Source organism: Haliaeetus albicilla, chromosome 12, assembly GCF_947461875.1.
Source record: "Haliaeetus albicilla chromosome 12, bHalAlb1.1, whole genome shotgun sequence".
NCBI classification, from domain to species: Eukaryota; Metazoa; Chordata; class Aves; order Accipitriformes; family Accipitridae; genus Haliaeetus; species Haliaeetus albicilla.
Window position 1 is genome coordinate 13,517,966 of NC_091494.1, and position 19,790 is coordinate 13,537,755.

The 19,790-nt window shown below is 42.5% G+C and overlaps 1 protein-coding gene across 2 annotated transcripts in view; it reads left to right on the plus strand.

Moving 5' to 3' along the window:
• The window catches only part of RFX7 (regulatory factor X7), a 53,093-nt gene extending 43,607 nt beyond the window's left edge, over nucleotides 1-9,486 (plus strand). For both annotated transcript variants that reach the window (XM_069798164.1, XM_069798166.1), the window contains 2 exons: nucleotides 1,729-2,024; nucleotides 2,974-9,486. In XM_069798164.1, the coding sequence (XP_069654265.1) occupies nucleotides 1,729-2,024; nucleotides 2,974-6,291 (3,614 nt within the window). In that variant the 3' untranslated portion in view covers nucleotides 6,292-9,486. The remainder of the gene's footprint in view (nucleotides 1-1,728; nucleotides 2,025-2,973) is intronic.
• The last annotated feature ends 10,304 nt before the right edge of the window (nucleotides 9,487-19,790 follow it).

A 19,790-nucleotide genomic window follows, 5' to 3' on the forward strand; every position in this document is an offset into this window, starting at 1 on the left:
CTGAAGTTCTGCCCAGGCCTGTCAAGCAAAATGTGTTTGGATCAAGGCAAATCTCTTGCCTTAAGACAGGCAATTCCAAATGGAAACTGGTGGTCAGAGCTGTAGGCTGGGGTGATCCCCTTCTGGATCATGTTCCTTCTCCTTCCAGCTCTCTTTCCTTTATGGCAACTTGCAGCTGATGGTTGGCAGTGGCAGGTTTTGCTCCCTGTATGCTACTTTTCTACCTGTTGTTGCTTGGCTTCATTGGTTCTGCTTGCCGCACTGCTGGAAGGAATCCTGGGTATGTGTACAGCTCTTCAACTTACGTAGTTTCTCCCCCTTACTTCCTTCAAGAGAAGATGGTTTCCTTCAAGGAAAAGGGCAGTTATTTCCAGTGCATGCCTCTGTGGCTTGGATAGTCATTTCAGGAGAGGCTCTTTCTAGAATGGCAAATAAAATATTCCCATTCCTCTTTATCACAAGGAATTACAGTGTGCATGTGCATATAACTGAGGAAAAAGCAAACTTTTACCTTCAAAGAAAAATCTCTTGAGTTTTTTTTTCTTGTAAATGTTACTTGCCTTCAGTATCCAGCCCACACATATGAATTGTTTTCCAGCAATTTCAATATATTTGGGCATTTCAATGCTCTATGAAGAAGGAATTGTGAAAGTGAAGACATGTTGTGGTGTTCAAACTCTGATGGTACATGCAGGCTGCTGCTGAGAGGGTGGGCTCCCAAACCACAGTTCCTAAGCATGTACTGCATATCTAAAACCAAATACTTGTCCTAAAAATGGTATAGATTAATTTATAATTAAGAGTTATTTTAAAAACTGTGAAACCTGCAAAGTGTAAATGAAATGATGTTAAAGTGTTTTTAGAGGGGCAGTTCGACAGGGTTAGTTGGTCACTGAGAGACCTAATCCTCTTGACTGTTAATAAACAAAAGATCATAAATGTGATGTGATTTTGTGAGGAGGATTGGTACCAGCTGCACAGATGAGACTATCTCCCTGTTCTTCTCCCTGGAAGCACCACTTGCTGGCTTGTGATCAGCAAAGGCATTGTCTCCAGAAAAAACGTTCTCCCATTCTAATTTCCATAGTTTTTTCACCTTTTCCTTCTTTTCCCTGGACACTTCTCTTGCTCTTCTTTCACCACTAGCCCTGATCACACACAGGTTGTGATCCATTCTGATATATTAGATGCATTGTGTTTAATGCCTTGGGCATTAGGTAATATCATCTGCTCAGAGCTGCTCTTCTGTGACACAGACCCACAGCTTTCTGGAAAGATTTTTTCATTCTAAAATCTGACATTAAATTAGACATTTCATTTAAATTAGACATTGATAACAAAACAAACACAGTAGATGATGAATTTTGAAAGTTCATCTAAAACATATCTGCTGCCCTCTACTGTCAGTTAAATGAAATGCATTGTTTTTTAGATTTTGCTGACACAAAAGTTGCAATTTGGGATTCCTAGAAACAAGATGCCACTACATAGTATTTTAGCAGCTAATGCCCAGCTTGTCTAACAGATGGAGGTTTTGCCACAAATCTGGAAATAAACTGAAACACTGAATAGATTTGACTATGAAGTGGATGGGAGCACCTCATGGAGGAGGTGTTCCCAGAATGGTTGTGGAGATGCCTGCCATGTGTTCTGTGTGGTTAGGTACAGAAGTGGCACTACAGCGGACAGGGTATGTGTGGTTATAATTCATTCTTCTTTTGTATTCAGGAATAAAAGGGATCCCCCAGCCCTCGGCTTTTATACCTACTGCTGAAAGTAATTCCTTTCAACCGCAAGTGAAAACTCTGCCATCTCCTGTTGATGCCAAGCAGCAGCTGCAGCGTAAGATCCAGAAGAAGCAACAAGAACAGAAACTGCAGTCTCCTTTGCCAGGAGAGTCTCCAGCAAAGAAAACAGAAGGCGCTGCAACCAACGGTGTGACCAGTATATCTAATGGAAGTCCTGCAATTCTGTCTCCTCCACCTATTGGCATTGTTGTGGCAGCTGTCCCCAGCCCGATACCGGTAAAGTTCTCCAGCAATTCTCCAGAGAAACCACCTTATGAAAGGGTTGTAAATTGCCAGTAACTAAGCAGTGGTCAGTGGGAGAGAAAAATGGTTTCTGCTCAAAGGCTTGGGTCCCTTGATGCTTTTCTGTCCCAATGACTGTGTTATACCACATGAATTACAGGATTGATACAGAAGCAGCAGAATTCTGATCATGTAGCATAGGCCAAGTTTGTCTTTGAAGTCATTGGCAGTGGGATTTCAGCTAGCAATAATTAAGGTTGTATGTCAAATAATTGCCCTTGAGATGAAGTTTAACCAGAAGAGAGAGAGCTGACACCAGCTGTGTGGGTCGCTGAGCCCCTAATATGGAATCTAAATAGCCTTTCATAGGCCTGGTGTGTTTAGTGACAGCAGCAATTTTATTTTTGCATGAATGTCTGTAGTCTGGAACATACTTGTCTTTCAGCCATACAAAACTGGGCTGGGAGGGAATGTTGTTTGTTTTTAAGATGTTAGATTTGTTGTCAATGTCAATAGGTAAGTCAATTTTTCTGCCTGATAGTGAATTTGTATTTAACTTGCTTTTGAAACCTTAACAATGAGCAGTGTTTTGAACACATCCTCTCCTTTTTAGCCTTTGTATGTCTGTCTTTTTGTTCCATGTGCTGAAGGATTTTATGAGAATGACCCTTTCATTAGCAGAAGAGCGGGCTAGTGTGTAGACCAGTGCCTCATGCCTTAAAAATTGAGGCCATATATCTGTCTACCAGTCCTTAGGCAGACAAATAGAAATTGTCTTGTATATAGTTGAAGAGCTTGTTTTGTTTCAAACTGACATTCACTAGCTTTGGTGTATTGAGCTGTGCTGTCCTTCACCTTTGAAATGCTTGGGGATAAGGTGATCTGTGGGCTTTGGGGGCTTCCTTGCTTCCTCACCACACCTTTGCTTTTTCTCTCTCTACAGGTGCCAAGGACCAGGCAGTTGGTGACGTCTCCAAGTCCTATGGGATCATCTGATAGCAAGGTCCTGCCGCTCAATGTTCAGGTGGTCACTCAGCACATGCAATCAGTCAAGCAGTCACCAAAGACTCCCCAGAATGTTCCCGCCAGCCCAGTTGGTGACCGCTCTGCCCGGCATCGCTACCCGCAGATCTTACCCAAGCCAGCAAATACCAGTGCTCTCACCATCCGCTCTCCCACGACGGTGCTCTTTACCAGTAGCCCAATCAAGACTGTTGTGCCAGCTCCACATGTGAATTCTTTAAATGTGGTAAAAATGACAGCAATATCTCTTGCCCCAAGCAGCAGTAGTGTGCCCGTCAAACAGACGCCTTCAGTCAGCAGTAGTGCAGGAGCAGTGGAAGAAGGGAGGACTGGTCCACAGATCAAAAATGGATCTGTCGTTTCACTTCAGTCTCCAGGATCCAAGCCTAGCACTGTTGTAGCTGCGCCTGCAGTCAAGATCAAAATGGAACCAGAAGCATTACTGGATGACAACTCAGTACAGGGCCAAGAGAGCTCTGACATGTCTAAATCCATAAAGGCAACCCCTGACCTGCCTCCTGCTCAACTAATTAATTTTGAGGTTGCAACCTTGAAGGTTTCAGCTGATGATGTCATGGAGGCAAAACCAGTTAAGGGCTGTGATCAGGGAGCTGAAGAAACAGGGACCAAATATAAAATACAATCTAATGAAATCACACCAGTTTCTTCAGCAGGCAATAATCAAAACACTCTAAAGCTCTCAGTTGCCAGTCAAAACTTGTCCAGCACCAGCATCGGTTCACCTCCTAGTGGTGAGTCTACGATTAAAGACAAAACATGCACTAAAAGTCCAAGAAAGCGACAACCTTCTACACTTCAGGATTCCCAGGTACCACCTGTAAAGAAACCACTGGTGGAGCAGCTTTCAGTTGGTAATGCTGTGGAGGGTCAAAAAGCAAACAGTGTTAAGAAGTCTCCAAAGGTTGGATCATTACCTAACAGTGACAATACGGCAACACTTGCTCAAGTTCCCAGCAAGGTACCTGTGAAGGTGGTACCTGTACCTTCTGCAGCTGCAGCAACCTTAGCAACAGAGCTTTCTTTGAGCACCGATTTAAATACCAGTGATTCTACTTTAGGACCGCAGCTTGCATCAGCATCATCTCCAGATATAAAAGTAAAATTGGAAGGAAACATGTTTATCGTAGAAAATGATTCAAAATCAGATGGCAGCTTTAACCCAAATACATGGCACCATATCACCAAAACCTCCGACTTTGCATCTGTGAATTGTGAACAGCAGCAAGATATCAGTGTTATGACTATTGCAGGGCACTCTGGCTCTAGTGACTTACAGGAACCGGCATGGGAGCCAGTGCACTGTGAAGGTATACAGCAGGATGCATACAACCAGCAGTTACAGAGCCAGATCCAGGACTCCTCCCTGGGTCAAATACAAGCACAGTCTTCAAATCAGTTACCTCTGCAGCCTGAGCTGAAAGAGTTTGAACATACGGTCCCTCAGTCAAACGAAAACTTCTTTTCATTTGATGATGACCTTACCCAGGACAGCATTGTGGAGGAGCTGGTGCTCATGGAGGAGCAAATGTCCATGAATAATTCTCATCCTTATGGTGGCTGTCTAGGAATGGCACTTCAGAGTCAGACCGCAGCTCAAGGAGCTCCCGTGTCATCTCATCCAAGCAGCGTGCACTTTTACCATTCGATCCATAACAACAGCACTCCGATTCACACTCCCACCCCCACCCCGACTCCCACTCCCACCCCCACCCCGACTCCAACACCCACCTCTGAAATGATCGCCGGATCTCAGAACATGTCCCGAGAGAGCCCTTGTTCGAGGCTGGCTCAGACGACTCCCGTAGACAGTGCTCTAGGAAGCAGTCGTCATACGCCCATCGGCACGCCACATTCGAACTGCAGTAGCAGCGTCCCTCCAAGTCCTGTGGAGTGCCGAAACCCGTTTGCGTTTACTCCCATCAGCTCCAGTATGGCTTACCATGATGCCAGCATTATATCAAGCAGCCCCGTGAAGCCGATGCAGCGGCCTATGGCTACCCATCCCGACAAAACCAAGCTCGAGTGGATGAATAACGGCTACAGTGGCGTTAGCAATTCGTCCGTTGCAAACCACGGCATCCTTACGAGCTATCAGGAGCTGGTGGAAGACCGCTTCAGGAAACCTCACGCTTTTGCCGTTCCTGGCCAGTCGTACCAGTCTCAGCCACGCCACCACGATACCCACTTTGGTCGCGTGACTCCCGTTTCACCTGTGCAGCACCAGGCAGCCCCTGTCAGTAGCACCACCAAGCAAGAGGGCTTTGCTGTTCCTGCTCCTTTGGACAACAAAGGAACTGGTTCCTCTCTCAACAACAGTCTGAGATGCCGGAGCGTGAGCCCTGCTGTCCATCGCCAGCGTAATCTCAGTGGAAGCACTGTTTACCCAGTTTCAAATATACCACGCTCTAACCTGACACCTTTTGGAAGTCCAGTGACTCCTGAAGTTCACAACGCATTTGCTAATATCCATGCGGACACCAGTGCCAATAACATAGCGCAAAGAAGCCAGTCAGTCCCCTTGACTGTGATGATGCAGACGGCCTTCCCGTCTCTTCAGAAACAAACAAACACTAAAAAAATAACCAATGTGTTGTTAAACAAACTTGATTCTGATAGCGATGATGCAGTGAGAGGTTTGGGAATGAACAACATGCCCTCAAATTACACAGCCAGGATGAATCTCACTCAGATTTTAGAGACATCCGCCGCTTTTCCTAGTGCCAACCCACAAAATATGATCAATTCCAGCACTTCAGTTTATGAATTCCAAACACCAAATTACCTCACAAAAAACAGCAGCACGGATCAGATCAGTTTTTCTTCTGGAGATAACCAAGCACAATCAGACATTGGAGAGCAGCAGTTAGATTTTAGCAGCACTGTAAAAGACCTTTTAGGGGAGGACAGTCTGCCAACAAACCAGCAGCTGGTGAATCAGGTGGCATCAGATCTCAATAATGTTGCATCTGTCTTTTCCAGCGACATCAGGTTGTCTTCCGAGCTCTCAGGCAGCATTAACGATCTGAACACTTTAGACACAAATCTACTGTTTGATCCAGGTCGTCAGCAGGGACAAGACGATGATGCTACACTGGAGGAATTAAAAAATGACCCCTTGTTTCAACAAATCTGCAATGAATCCATTAACTCAATGACTCCATCAGGTTTTGAGTGGATGGAGAGTAAGGATCATCCTGCTGTTGAAATGTTGGGTTAATCTTGTTTTATAATATGTATGTAGCACACTGTATCTAAGAGACAGACGTATTGTATTTGTCTTAATGGAAGTGCCTCCCGCAGCAGAAACACTTGCTATGTATTGTGGCATTTTCAAAAAAGTTTGCTGTACCTGTTGCTCATTCTTCAGCAGGGAAAAGGTAGTCTTACCAATTTTAAACAAATCTCTGAAGGTGATGGGCTGTCAAAGAGCCAGTATTAAAATTTGAATTTTATAGTGTTTCCCATTCAACTTCTCTTATTGTAGCAAATAAAGATGTGGTTGATAGCCAGTCGGCAGTGACAGCTATGGTTGAGGCTTTGGGGAGGGTTTTCAGTCGAGCTCGTTAGTAGGCTTTCCATATTTTGTGTTGCTTGTTACTTCTTAGTAGATGATCCTTACTGACCTTTGTTGTTCAAGTCTGAAATGCAGAGTGCCTGCAGATAGGTAGGTGGTGGGGAGTGGGTACAAGTGAACCAGGTGACATGCAGGTGCCCGATCGTTGTGTAGCTGTCTTGAGCACTGCTCAGTGGTGAACTGTGGGAAATCTCTGTAGCGCTGGTGCCATTGACATCTCTAGTAAATGCAGAGATAGGAAAAACTAACAGGAATTATCAAGGAAAAAAGAAAGATGCACTAAATTTTTTATTTAAGAGAAATAAATCTATGTAGTTATTTTATCCATTAATATTCATGACATACTTGATATTTTAGTTCTCACTTCAATGTTTTTATATTGGGTAAAATTCATGCAAAAAGATTTTGAGCACTGAGATTTAATCTAGGCATAACACCCTATTTTAAAGTGATAGGTACTGTTTAATTATTTATCAATGCTAGAGAAGGAACGTGATATTTTCCTTTTTTTTTTTTTAAATAAAAGAGCTGCTGGAGCTCATTAAAATACTATTTTTAAACAGTCATTTTTTAAGTTTGCTCTTTCCTAGCCTAATGGAGAGTGTAGGAAGATGCTCTTTTCTCTGCATTTCAGTAGGTTGAGCCTTTCTGTCTTGCTTGCTCTCTTTCTCTCAAACAAAAGATGATTAAAATATTAGAAAATGTGGTTGATCTAAAAATATTTCATATAGAGCCATAATACTGCCAGGCACTTTACAGATACACAGTAAGACGTGAACTTTCTTTAGAAAAAATTTCTTTTAAAAGAAGTACTTACTGTTTTAGAAGCCTGAATTCCATTTTCATACATGATTTGACAAGACTGGTGAATCATTTTTTTAGAAGTCCTTAGCTGCCCCTCTGGAAAATGAGATTTAGACTTCGGTCTCACTAGTTCACTTGAACCAAAAAAAGACCTTTTGTTTTATTAGCATGGCATGCATCTCTCTAATGGTCAAAAGAGAGGGGTACTTAACCGGCCATGGCCCTGATGCTAGAAAGAGGCAAGCTTTTACAAAAGAAGTGGTGCGCTGGGGGTGCTACAATACCTGCCCTTAAGCTTAATATGAAATTGATTATTTCTCCTGTGAACCAACACTTACAAAACAGGAAACAGAGCGGAAAACATTTGCCTCTCTTGCATTACTTCTTTGAATGAGTGGTCATGAATTTATGAAGGGGGAGGCATGATAAGCCCCCCTAGATTTTTGGGGCGATTAGTGGGGTTTTTTTTATTTAAGTGTCTTGGTGATCTTCTGTTTCTTCAGTTTTTGCTAATGACTTGAGATGCCAGTACTGGTCGATTTTTTTGGCGGTGCTGATTCAACTTGTGCTGCTGCATTGGCACTTGAGATGCTGGCGTACCACAGCTTCTCTTGCTCTTGCCCCAGTTTATCACCAGTCTATGGCCTCTTCTGCAGGGACAAACAGTTGTGCCAAGCTATAGCACCTTAATGGGGGCCTGATTTCACTGTGTTTGCGTCAGAAGTTTTGCCGCTTCGTCAGGAATAAACTTGGAGTTCAGATCCCTCCTTGAAGCACGTATACGTGTGATAGTGTGGTTTGCTTCCTTTAAGACCAAGTGACTCTCTTAAGTTTTGTTAAGGAAATGGAGAGGAGACTAAAAACTGCATGGTAGCCTTCTGCTTGTTATCTTGCCGGGTGTCTGTCAGTAAGGCTTGAACCATTTTCCTTGTAGACGAAAGTTGCTGAAGGCAGGGCTCGAGATCTCTACCTGCCCATGGCCTTTTGCCGGAGATGTGCTGAACCTCCTGTTACCTTGTTGACTTCGCTGGGTCTGAGTGACGCTCAGCACCCCTCTTCCCCCCCCTGCCCCGACCCTGTGTGAAGTGCCAGCACTACTGTGAATAGGTGAAACCTACTTTCTGATGGAGAGTGATGGGGAGGACGCGAGCACTGGTGCTGCGGGGAGAAGCTGCACGTGCGCTGCAGCAGCCCGTGTGTTTGCATGACATGCTGGTCTCACCTCCAGGTCGCTAACACTGAGACTGAGGTGGGCTTGGGGGAAGTAAGTTTTTGCCTAACTCCACTAGTTTTTTAAGAACATTTCTCAGAAAAGCAAGAGTAGATTTAAAGCTGATGTGTTCTAAATTATGCAGCCGTCACCAAAGGTTTTTAAAAGTGCGTTTAAAATTATTTTTAAATACAAGCATTAAATTGGGCCTAACACATAACTTAATTAGTGGAAATATTCTATAATCAGTGGATTTAACGCAAATATATGTTTAATTTAAGAAGTGTTAAATTCGATAAGGATTGTTTCAAGTAAAATCCAAGGCACAGGCACAGCTTTGTACATTGGTATGTATTATTTTAGAGGTGTTTGTGTGTTGGTGTTTATAATTAATAATGTTAGGTCCCTGTACTTAGTGCTAATTAGTTCTTTACTATACATTGAGACAGAGCACTACTGCACACCAAAGTATGCAAAATACCCAAAGGAAAATTCTGTGATTCTAACAAATGGAAGCCTGTCTGTGTCAGATACTCCAGAACTAAGAATTTGAGACAGTTCTGACCCCTTGTTTACATTATTGGCTTCCTACTAACGTGAGAAATTATTTTGATAGCAGTTTTTGCTAAACTATACAAACTAGTGAATTTGTACCCTGTGTACAGTATTGCAGCAAACACTTTAAATTTGGTTGGTTAGTCCAGCAAACTTTCTGGGTTCATATATTGCACTAAAATTCTGTTGAACCTGTGGCAGGCACATTCCTTAGGATAAATGCAACAAATACGGCCCACAGATTAAAAAAAAAAAGCAAAACAAAAAAACCCCCTTTTTAATGTGTTTCATTATTAAAAGGCAAAATGTCATTAAAAGTGACAGGTGAAATTGTCTTATGTAGCAATGTGCATTGATCTCAATGAGATATTTCTATTTCTTATTCTCTTACATGAGAATATTACAGCAGGAAAAATTAAGTTTAGTTTGCTTCACCATGTTAATACATGATCACAAAACGTGCATGAGTGTTAATGACTTAATCTTGTACAGTACTAGATATATTCCTGTAACCACTTTTATTTTTTTTTATTCTTTTGCTGTATTGAAACTGGTTCAGTGTTAACCAGGTGAGCATAGTTATTCACAAGTTATTTACTTTTTTATGTTAACTAATTCAGCTTAGTTATTGTTGAATATGTTCCTTTCTTGGATTATTTTTTATTGTTCTGGTGTTGAAAAACATTTTTGCATCATTTTATCATGATAAGAATTCATGAAGTAAATAATTTGCAAATAATTGCAATAAGCACTGACTTCTGAACTGAAAAGAAGGAAAGCGTTTCTTGTGCAGTGCATCTGAGGTTCATATAATAGTCTTGTACTATACTGTGCTTTATTTACTGCACCGTAAGGAAAGAAAAATCCCTGTTCCACGTTTTCATTTAGTGCAGGAAATCCAGTTTCTCCCCTTTTCCCCCAGTGTTTTGTTGTCTGTTGTACTGCTGAAACTACAGTAGTTGAATATTGCAGTAGCATTTCAGTTATTTTTTTTATTGAAAGTGCTCAAAAATTGTTTTTTAAATGTTTTCAGAAACAATAAAAACATTTTATATTAAAATTACTTCTGGAGGTTTTTTTTCTAATGTGGAAAATGTGCATTAAGATTGACCTAAAATACAGAGCTTTCTAGTTTGTGTGAAGATAAATCACAGCTGCCCAGCTGTGCCAGCTTGCTGTAGTTGCTGAGCCCAGTTATATATTTAAAGCTGACCATGAAGGTGAATCTTCCTAGCTGGAATGCCTTGATCAGTCTGTGCTCTCAGAGTAATCTCCTGAGAGAAGTTAGTGGTAATAGGCTTCTGACCATTCACTTTATATTCCATTTCTGTAGGTATCCCCTTTAAGTGGAAAGTACTTGTGTGGTGATACTATTACGTTTGGGGGATAAAACCAGCTGCAGCTTGCAGTTGAACCTGACAGTTCAAATTTGCCATCAAACATTGAAATAATATTTTGGCTGAGGCTGTACTTCAGAACGTGGTGGTGATAGGCGTGCTGGTTAGAGCTGTCGTCATGTGCAGTTCCTGTGCCGCATTCATCCCGGTGTGGGTGCTGGTCAAAGTGTTCCTTACGTGTCTGGGTGGTGGCTCTTGCTGTTGTGACATACAACATCCTGTTGCTGGTATAGCCATCCACAGTGGCGGTGCCTGGCTGGTTTTGCTTTTCTACGCTAGTAAAGCACTCTTAAAAGGTAGTGTTATGGTGCAGGTTGGCTTGCTGCCATAAAGGGGAAAAGACACTGTTTTGATCTGTGGAGTCCTTCATTGGGTTGTAAAATTGTATGTAAACCCAGCAGTATTCCCAGCACAGCCTATGTGAACACAATGGAAAAGTATTGCCACAAGGCAGAAACTGGCTACGAGAAAATGAGGGTGAGGATATTTGGGTTTTCATGCCAAAAAGGTAGCACTGGTTAACAGACTCCATCCCAGACTACAGAGGTGCTGAGATGAGTTGGCCAGTGGCAGATTTGATGGTGGCACAAAATCACTTAGGTTCATCAGTAAAGGAAAAGAATCATCAGGGAGACATAAATGAGACAACATGAATGAAAGAGCATCAGAAAGACACATTAATTTTAACATGACATTGGAGAGTATGCTATTAATATATCTCACTGGATTCTAAATTAACAAGCTTTAAGAAGAGTTCTAAATGAACAATTCACAGACATGCTTTCTCCATGTTCCACAGTCAAAAAAATGCAAATTAAAAATTCCCAAGGAATGAAATGGAATATAATGTAGGAGATATAAAAGGCTATTTTAGAAAATGATAGTTCATCTCAAGTAATAATGGGTTTTAATTGGAACCTCTCAGCTGTAGACTGGAAAGAACGGGCCTTAATGGTTAATACTTGGATCTTGCTGCCCTCCTCCCCCTCTTACAAATGGCACGAATTAAGCTTGGATAAGGAGAAGAAGTACGAGAAAAATGTGTAGTGAGGCTTACAAGTTGTGGAATAACTCTGAAAAGCAATTCCAAACTTAAGAAATGAGCCACTGGACGCTTAAGATGTACATTTAAGATGTTTCTGAATAATGCTTCTAAGGGAGTGCAATAAAACTTGCAAACTTAGTGGTTCATGTAAAACTTTTAAGCTGCATAGTGTTTCTAATAGTTACCTGTAATCATCCAGACCAGAAGACCATTACACATCAAGGAGTTAGTGATCCATGTAACAGTTAACAATCAACCTGGATATGCCCAGGCCTCTGCTGTGCTCTGCAGGGTAAACTTGGCCAGGTAACTGTAACAGAGGAGCCTGTGGGCAGCTCCCACTCGGTGCTGGCGATTATGCCACCTGTGTGTCCTTGCCTTTTTCTGAAAGCGCAGCAAGAAGTTCTCATGTGAACATCCTTTCTGCTTGACAGTAGAAATGATGAACAGGGTTGTTTTCTTGTAAGAAAATCCGGTAATAGCTCAAATGACCAAAATGGGGTGACCTTTCCATGGGCAGGATCTGCATGTGGATCGGAGGCTGGTTCCGTGCTGCATAGCTTGGGGATCTGAAGGTATGTAAGACTGTCTATACTGTTCTCTCTTTATAGTGCTAGCTCTAGCTACTATAACAAACCAGCACCTCCTCGTGCATAATTAGCATTACCGAATAAAATTGCAAATCTTACCGTCCCTTTTGCTTTGCCTGCTCAACTTGTTAAAAAAAGAAAAAAGGGTAAATTATAAACTAAGTAAGGCCAGTTCAATTAAGTTAAAAGTGAACTGAGGCCATGGAGAAATTTGCTTAGAAAACATACAGTGCTAAAAAGACAGCACTTTCATTGTGCAGATTGCAGTGTTTAAATACCCAAAATAGAAGATCACCTTGATCTAATGCAGAATATATAACCAACTGACTCTGGTTCCTGGTAGATCATAACATTTCTGCTATGTGCTTTGAATATGTAGGAGATAGATACCCTACTAGTGATGTAAATACTTGAGATATGTTGCCTTGGAACATTTGTGTATCTGTTCTCCAATGGCTTTGTCATGGCTCCTCCTGAGTCTGTCCTTCCTGGGCCTGCGGACCAGATTTTTATGTCTGGTAATGCCTCAGCTCTGCAGACATTAAAAAGGTGCATTTTAGTCCCTGTGGCTCATCTTTCCTCTGTTGTCAGCTCCCCTTTATGTTGATGGTAAGTTATTTATCATTGGCATTTTGCCTATCTACACTACCTAATTAGATGATGCCTAATAGAATCAAATTTTCAGTGGATCTCAGACTGCTGTTTCAAATAATGGCAGCAGTATGCTACTGATCTGGAGCATACTCTATTGCATTGGGGGGGGGGGGTTTGACACAGATGTTAAAATTGTACTTGAAAAATTGGCCCAAGGATGGAAATGAGTCTCAGGAGCTTGTGAGAAGGTTCCATTTTAACCTACCTATGCATAAAATTAGCCAATTTTGGTAGAAATATTTTCAAGGTAGTATAGAAATTACACCAAATAATCTAAACTTCTTTTTAAAGCCTTCATGTATCTTAAAGGTAGGAAAAAAGATATGCATAGGAAGTTGAAAATACATCTCCATTTATTCAGGAGTTGATAGCCTTATGGCCCGTTATTAACTTGGTTCTAGTGGATTTTTGTGAAGACTAAATTGAACAGAGCGTTACCTGGCTGCTGCTGGGGCTCAGTCCATCTGTAGCCTCCAGTTTTCTGAGCACTGTGTGGAGGAGAGTGGCTAGTAGAAATCAAGAGATGTGTTCCCTGCAGCCTTCCTCAGGTAGCTGACCTACCCATCACTCCACATCTATACTTCTCAACACGCTTAGTTTAGAGAGCTATTGGGCTCCCTCTTCTCAAATATTCTTCATTGTTTTTTTTAGTATGGATGGGAAAACATGGCCGTATAACTGTATTACATCGTCAACTAACTGATTGGGACTCACTCATCTGCTTTCTCCATCAAAAATACCCTTGAGTGTTCAATTTGCCTGCTCCATATCAGTACTTCAACAGGACACTTGTTCAAGGACTGTGATAATCAGTTCCCAGAGAGATCAGGCCAAATTCCTCCTTGCTCTGAGACAAGAAGAGGCATTTTGAAATGTGCTGTTTAAAAAGCTGTGTATAAATAATGTTTACTTCCGACTAGAGCAAAATGCTATTTGATTCTATTTCAAACTGTTTTGAAAATCGGAACAATCCTTTCTGCTAAGTATGTATAGATGAGAGGGGAGATGAAGTGCCCATGTCCAAGAGGCCCTGCTCAGAGGTTCTCATGCCAATGGCATAACTAAAATCTACTCTGACAAGAATTACTTGTGGAAAGCAAAACTAATGCTGGAACCTAAAATGGCTGTCTCTGCAAGAGCAAAATAGGAGACCTCAGTGCTTACTAATAAGGAATTGCTGAAGACCTGTTATGCTGCACAAAACTTTAGAATTATTTTGCTGCTTCAGAAATCACCTGAAGTGGCATTTTTCTATAAATAACATTTACAAAAGGTAGCTATGTAATACAGGAGGATATTTGCTTTTCCCTTTGTTTGGCAGAGGTAATAGTCTTCTCACTAATAGGTATCCTTTTACAGCATGCACAAAGCCCTACATCTTTGTCAGACACCCTGTTTTTTAGGAGTACTTTCTTGTGGGATTACTTTCTGTGCCAGCCAGACCTGAAGATGTGTGGACACTTCTTGGATGGTGTGCTATTACATCTAGTTCAGCCTTATCAGTAATTAATTCCCAGTGGCAACACTTTCAAGTTCATTGGAAGCCAATCAGTGGACCAAGGACAACACATTGAAAATCTGTGTACTCAAAAGTAATTGAACACTAAAAAAAACTCAGGAGTAATTAAAACCAGCTCAAAACAACAATTACTATTTCCATTTTCTTAATGGAATAAGGGAGAAACACTATGAGAAGGAGCATCTTGTGTGAAAATGAGGGGTGAAAAGACAGGAGTGCATGAGTGCTGCAACGAGTCAGAACAGCAGCTTCCTCTGGTCTTAGCGACGTTTTAGGCACTGGCAGAGCATATAGCACATACTACTTCATACAGATATGGAGAATGATAATCTCAAGGTATTTAAAGAAGAAAAGCCCCAAAGCGTCATCCCCAGAAAGATGTTAGTTCTGTAACATTGCGATGGGTTGAGCTGTTAGCAGAAATATCCATAATGATCATGTTAACCATGGGATCGATCACTGGTGGTGAATTAAGCTGGGAACACTGTGGCAGCAGTTGACTGGAGCTCAGCACCTCTGGGCTTCTGTTCTGGCAGCTCTCCTCCCCCTCAAGCTGAAAACAGGGAGAGAAAGATGACATCTGAGTGGTGGTGATTCAGACAAGTGTTTACCACTTCATTCAAATGCATATGCACGAAATGAGTGTGACTTTCCACCTCCTTCATAGTTGTTCTTCTTACTATGCAGGTTTGCTCATCAAGCCAGAGAGATTTCCAAAGAAATTGCTTGTAAACTGTTATACTAGTCACAGAAACTAGGAAAAACATTTCTTACATCTTTCCCTTCTCACAGCCTCTCCCTGTGAGAGCTGGGGATCTCAGCAGCTTTCCTGGGGGACAGGGATCTCTGGGGTGGGGGACAGGGATGGACGAAGATGGCCCAGGGCAGGTGTTAGTGCCTTGGGAACACAGACCTACGCTTAGAGAGCAGTGTTAAATTTCATCTGCAGGCTGCCCTGAAAAGATGCTACTTGAGTGGAGAATTTCTGGTTTACATCTGATCTGTCCCTGGGTGACGGTCACACCTTGCTGTCATCCCACAGGGACAACTAGGGCTGCAGGATTTGAGACAGCTGGAGGCAGTGGCTTGGCAGCAGGCAAGGCAGAAAGCAACACGTGTCCAAACAGAAGATATGTTGCTTTTAAGGGAAAGAAGAAAAGTTGAGGAAAACAGAACCAGTGACTTTGCAGAACTGAGAAAGAAAAGGAGCAGTAAGGGCCTGGTGAAAACCTGAGTGTGAGTTAACAGCAGTCTAGTTGCAATGCAATGCAGAGACAACAGTCAGTCTGGGGTGACTTTTACTGGACTGAAGTTCTTGCTTACAAAATTTAAACTTTCATCTTTGTATCAGTTTTGCATTGTGTTATCATGGTGTTTGAAATCTAGTATTAAATGCCAGGATCTGGCAGGTATTTGCACGTAACTGTAGAGCCAGGAAGAGTGTTGAGTCTTGGGCTCTTAACTATCTCTGACATTAGTCTCATTAATGAGTCATTGCCATGGTAGTACAGAAACAGAGATTACTAGGCTATCAATAGGTATTTACTTCTCTTAGTCATAGCACTGACTCACTAGTAATATAAATTTTTTTCTATTAATTCCCTCTTGTATGTTGTTTGCCATTTACCTGCCACTGTGACGTTGTGAGTGGTTCATCATAATATTTTCCATTGTATGACTCAGTAAACCAAAAGACAATAGGACAGAAAGCTGTATGTGTCATTCGCACCAGGATTTAATTGTGATTTAAATTACTTCTGATTCCTTTAGTTAAAAAGCAGAGCAGTGAAGATAATTTATCCAACTTGATTTAAAATCCTCTGTAGCAAAAGTGTATCCTATATTTAATAAGATAAAACATACTTTGATGTCACTTGATGTTCTAGCTTTTGTAACTTAGCCATGACTATAGTTAATATATATTCTTAAGATAAAGATTATATTATTATGATAACCCCTTGGAATTCTGAAATCAATCTCTTTTCCCCACATTATTTCCTCCTTTAAGAACAGTGCTTTTTTTTTTTTTTTTTTTTCAAAGCAGTGCATATTAGAGTGTATGGAATCTCTTCAACTTATAACAACATTTATGATAAAGAAAGATGGAAACCAAATATTGTAAATGTATATAAAATTCAGACCACAGATTGGGTCTATCAGGCTGAACACCATCATCTGAGAGATGGAAAATATTTTTAAAGTTTGTAATTTTTTGATCTTTCATGGACTGAAGGTTAATTTAGATGGCAAGAGAAGTCAAACTTCTTTGTTATCAGATGAGAACTCACTATTGGGATGGAGTAATGAGATAAAATATTAATATGTTTTTAATGGTCTTGATATACAGTTAAAATGTTCCATAGCGCTCAGATGATCCAAATGCAGGTTATTCTCTGCAACTGAAAATCAATTATTTGCAGAAAGAGGAAGAGCTCTTTTCCATTATTAGTCTGTAATTGTGTAAGACCATAAAATATTAAATGCTGGAGATATATATCTTACATAAGAACTGAATGTTTGTTAGCAAACAGACTGTGGTTTTACTTCCCCCTGTTTTCAAGTAAAAGAATAACTAAAAATTCTTTTATTTTGAATGAACTGCTAGTTATCTTGCTGGAACATTGAAGATAACTATTGATCCCACTGAAAATGCACATAGACCTTATCTTACCATATGGATGCCTCTGGGTAAAAACCCAGAAACACAAGCCTTGTTGATAGCAGGTCATCTACTTACGGATTTGGGATCTGACTGTGTTGTAACTCCTGTTCTGGACAATCAGCGGTCTTTCCACACAAAAAATGAATCAGTGAGATCTTATTTGGGGCTGCATTATACTGTGCTACTTAAAAAACGTAATATAACAAATTGAGTGTGCTAACGCCCTGTTGTAAATTTCAAAAGTGAATTATTTCAAATTTCAGGGTTATTGAAATGACATGTTACTCAGAATTTAATGTTTGAGTCTTACAAAAAAAGCCCAATAACTAATGTGCTGATAAAATATTCACAAACAGAACCTTTGTTAAACAGGACTTCAGGAGAGAGTGCTTCTTCTCATAGCCTTCTAGTGTACAGAAAAGCTGAGGCTGAGAATGCGGAAAAACAGACGAGCAGAGTTCAGGCAAGTGACAGTAATGTTGTAGTAGGAGATTTATAGGGAGAAATAAACCAGTATCTTTTTTTAGAGTAAGCAATACAATTTTGAAAAAAAACCCATGAGCTTTTGAGGGTCTGATGCTTTCTGTCTGACATGGTTTGTACACTCTAACAGAGTGTAAGAGGCAGCACTGCAAAACCAGGTATTCACGCTCGACAGCCACAAACCCACATGCTTTTTCTAGCAAGCTGTTAAGAACAATATACTAATCAACATGAGGCTCAATCACAGAAACAAGTGCTTCACAAAGTAACTGGACCTGGAAATCATGCCTGCTGTAACTTAGGCAGGTTTTCCTTGCTTGGCTGTCACCCAGGAACCTCCCACTTAATTTTGGACAAGCTTCTAAACTCGTGCTGGGGGAGTGCTGTAGGGAAGGCTGAGTGAAGGGAACTGCAGAGAGACATTGGGTGGCCAGAGGCTTGATCCAGAAACCAAAGGGGGCTGTTTCTTTTGAACTACCCAACAGCCTATCTGGGTCTTTTTTTCTGAACTTTATCAGTTGGTCTCATAAAAGACATTGTTTCCCCATGTAAATCTACCTGTTCATAGAGGGTCATGACTATGAAGACACTTGCCCAAATGGCACTTTGTCTGTTTCTCAGACACTCACCTGATTTTTCATAGGTAATACCCTATATTTATTTTGGGACATGCACAAACTGATGTTACTGTCGACATCGCCATCCTCGGAGCCTCCTGCTAGCCCTGGGAAGAGAGTGTAAATGTGTATGATAACGGGCACAGGCTTGCCTGAGCCCTGCTGTGGAGTTAGTTAGGTGTTTTGTGGTCTGCTTGGGGCACCGTCTGAAGAGCCGAGCCTGGGTCTGTGTTTGTCTTCGAAAGGGTAGAGTTTCTCATCAGAAGATGAGAGAAGTAGGTCGCCCAGGTTGTGAGGGGCCAGGCTGGATGAGCTGAAAGATGACAAAAGACACTGGTTCCCTGCCAGTACAGGTGCTGCTACATTTGTTTATTGTTCGTGACACACGTGATTTTCTACATGTTCATCCTAAGATGAAGGTACGTCCTCTGCGCTCGCGGGCTGCGCAGCGCCTGGGGAGTTTGGCTCAGGCTTGTAGAAAGGCTTACGGCTACAAAGCTCAGGCTAGAACACCCTACTTTATTTATAGTTGTTTTAGCAGAGCTCTTCCTGTTGTCCTCTGTGGGCTGGGAAGGCTGGTGGGCAGGGGGGCACTCCTGAATGATTCACAGGCAGCTGTTGAAGGCAGCATGAATTCAAGCCATTTACAAAACCATCCTGGAACGAGGTCCTTCCAAGGAGAGTGTGGGTAACGGCTGGGAAGCACCACTGAATGGCGATTTGGGAATGATCTCAAGCACCTCCAGCGTTCAGCTGAAATGTTGTTGTGCTCTGTTACTAACGTGTTGCTATACCACTCCTAAGTTTGAACGGCAGGGCGTGGGGTGTAGATTTTTTTTCTAGGAAAATGGAAGTCTTTCCAACATTGTTGCTTTGATTTCAGACAAGGCTTTTACGGTTTATCTTTTTCTCTCCTCTGGCATTCTCCCTGCTCGGGTGTTATGTCAGGTCAGCTCCTCACACAGCAGGGACTTCCTCCTCCCAGTACCCTGGAAGGCAGCAAGCGCTACCTCGTCCTGGCAGGCAAGGTCCCTTCTGCGCATTGACAACGATTATTTTTCTCTCAGTTTTCCCTAAATTTCTGCCGTTCCAGAAGGTTCCCTGGATGCGAGGGGTTTAGGCAAGAGCTCCCATAGCTTGTGCCTGGCCCTCAGAGAAGTGGAAAAGACCCCGACGGTGTAAACCACAGGGAAAATTTTTAGAAAAACGATTTTATTCACCCCACGACCCAGCTAAGGTGTGCCCCTCGGGCAGGGCAGGGACCCTGTGCCCCCCCCGGGGCGAGCAGCCGGCCCTCAGGCGGCCGGTGGGGCTGCGGGAGGCGGGCCCGGCCCCGCGCCTGGGGCCGCGCGCCCCCTCGGGCTGCCCGCGCGGCGCGTGTCTCCAGGCGGGGCGCGGAGCGAGAGCCAATCGGGAGGCGCGGTCACCTCCCGGGTGGGCGGTGGCGCGGGCTTCTGCGCCAATCGAGCGAGGCGGGGGGCCGGAGAGAGGCGGGGGGCGCGCGCTCGCGCTCGCCGTGCTGGGGGGCGGCCGCCGCTCCCTCCCTCGCTCGCTCGCTCGCTCGCGCGGCGGGCTGTGGGCGGGGCCGTGGGCGGGGCGGCAGCGG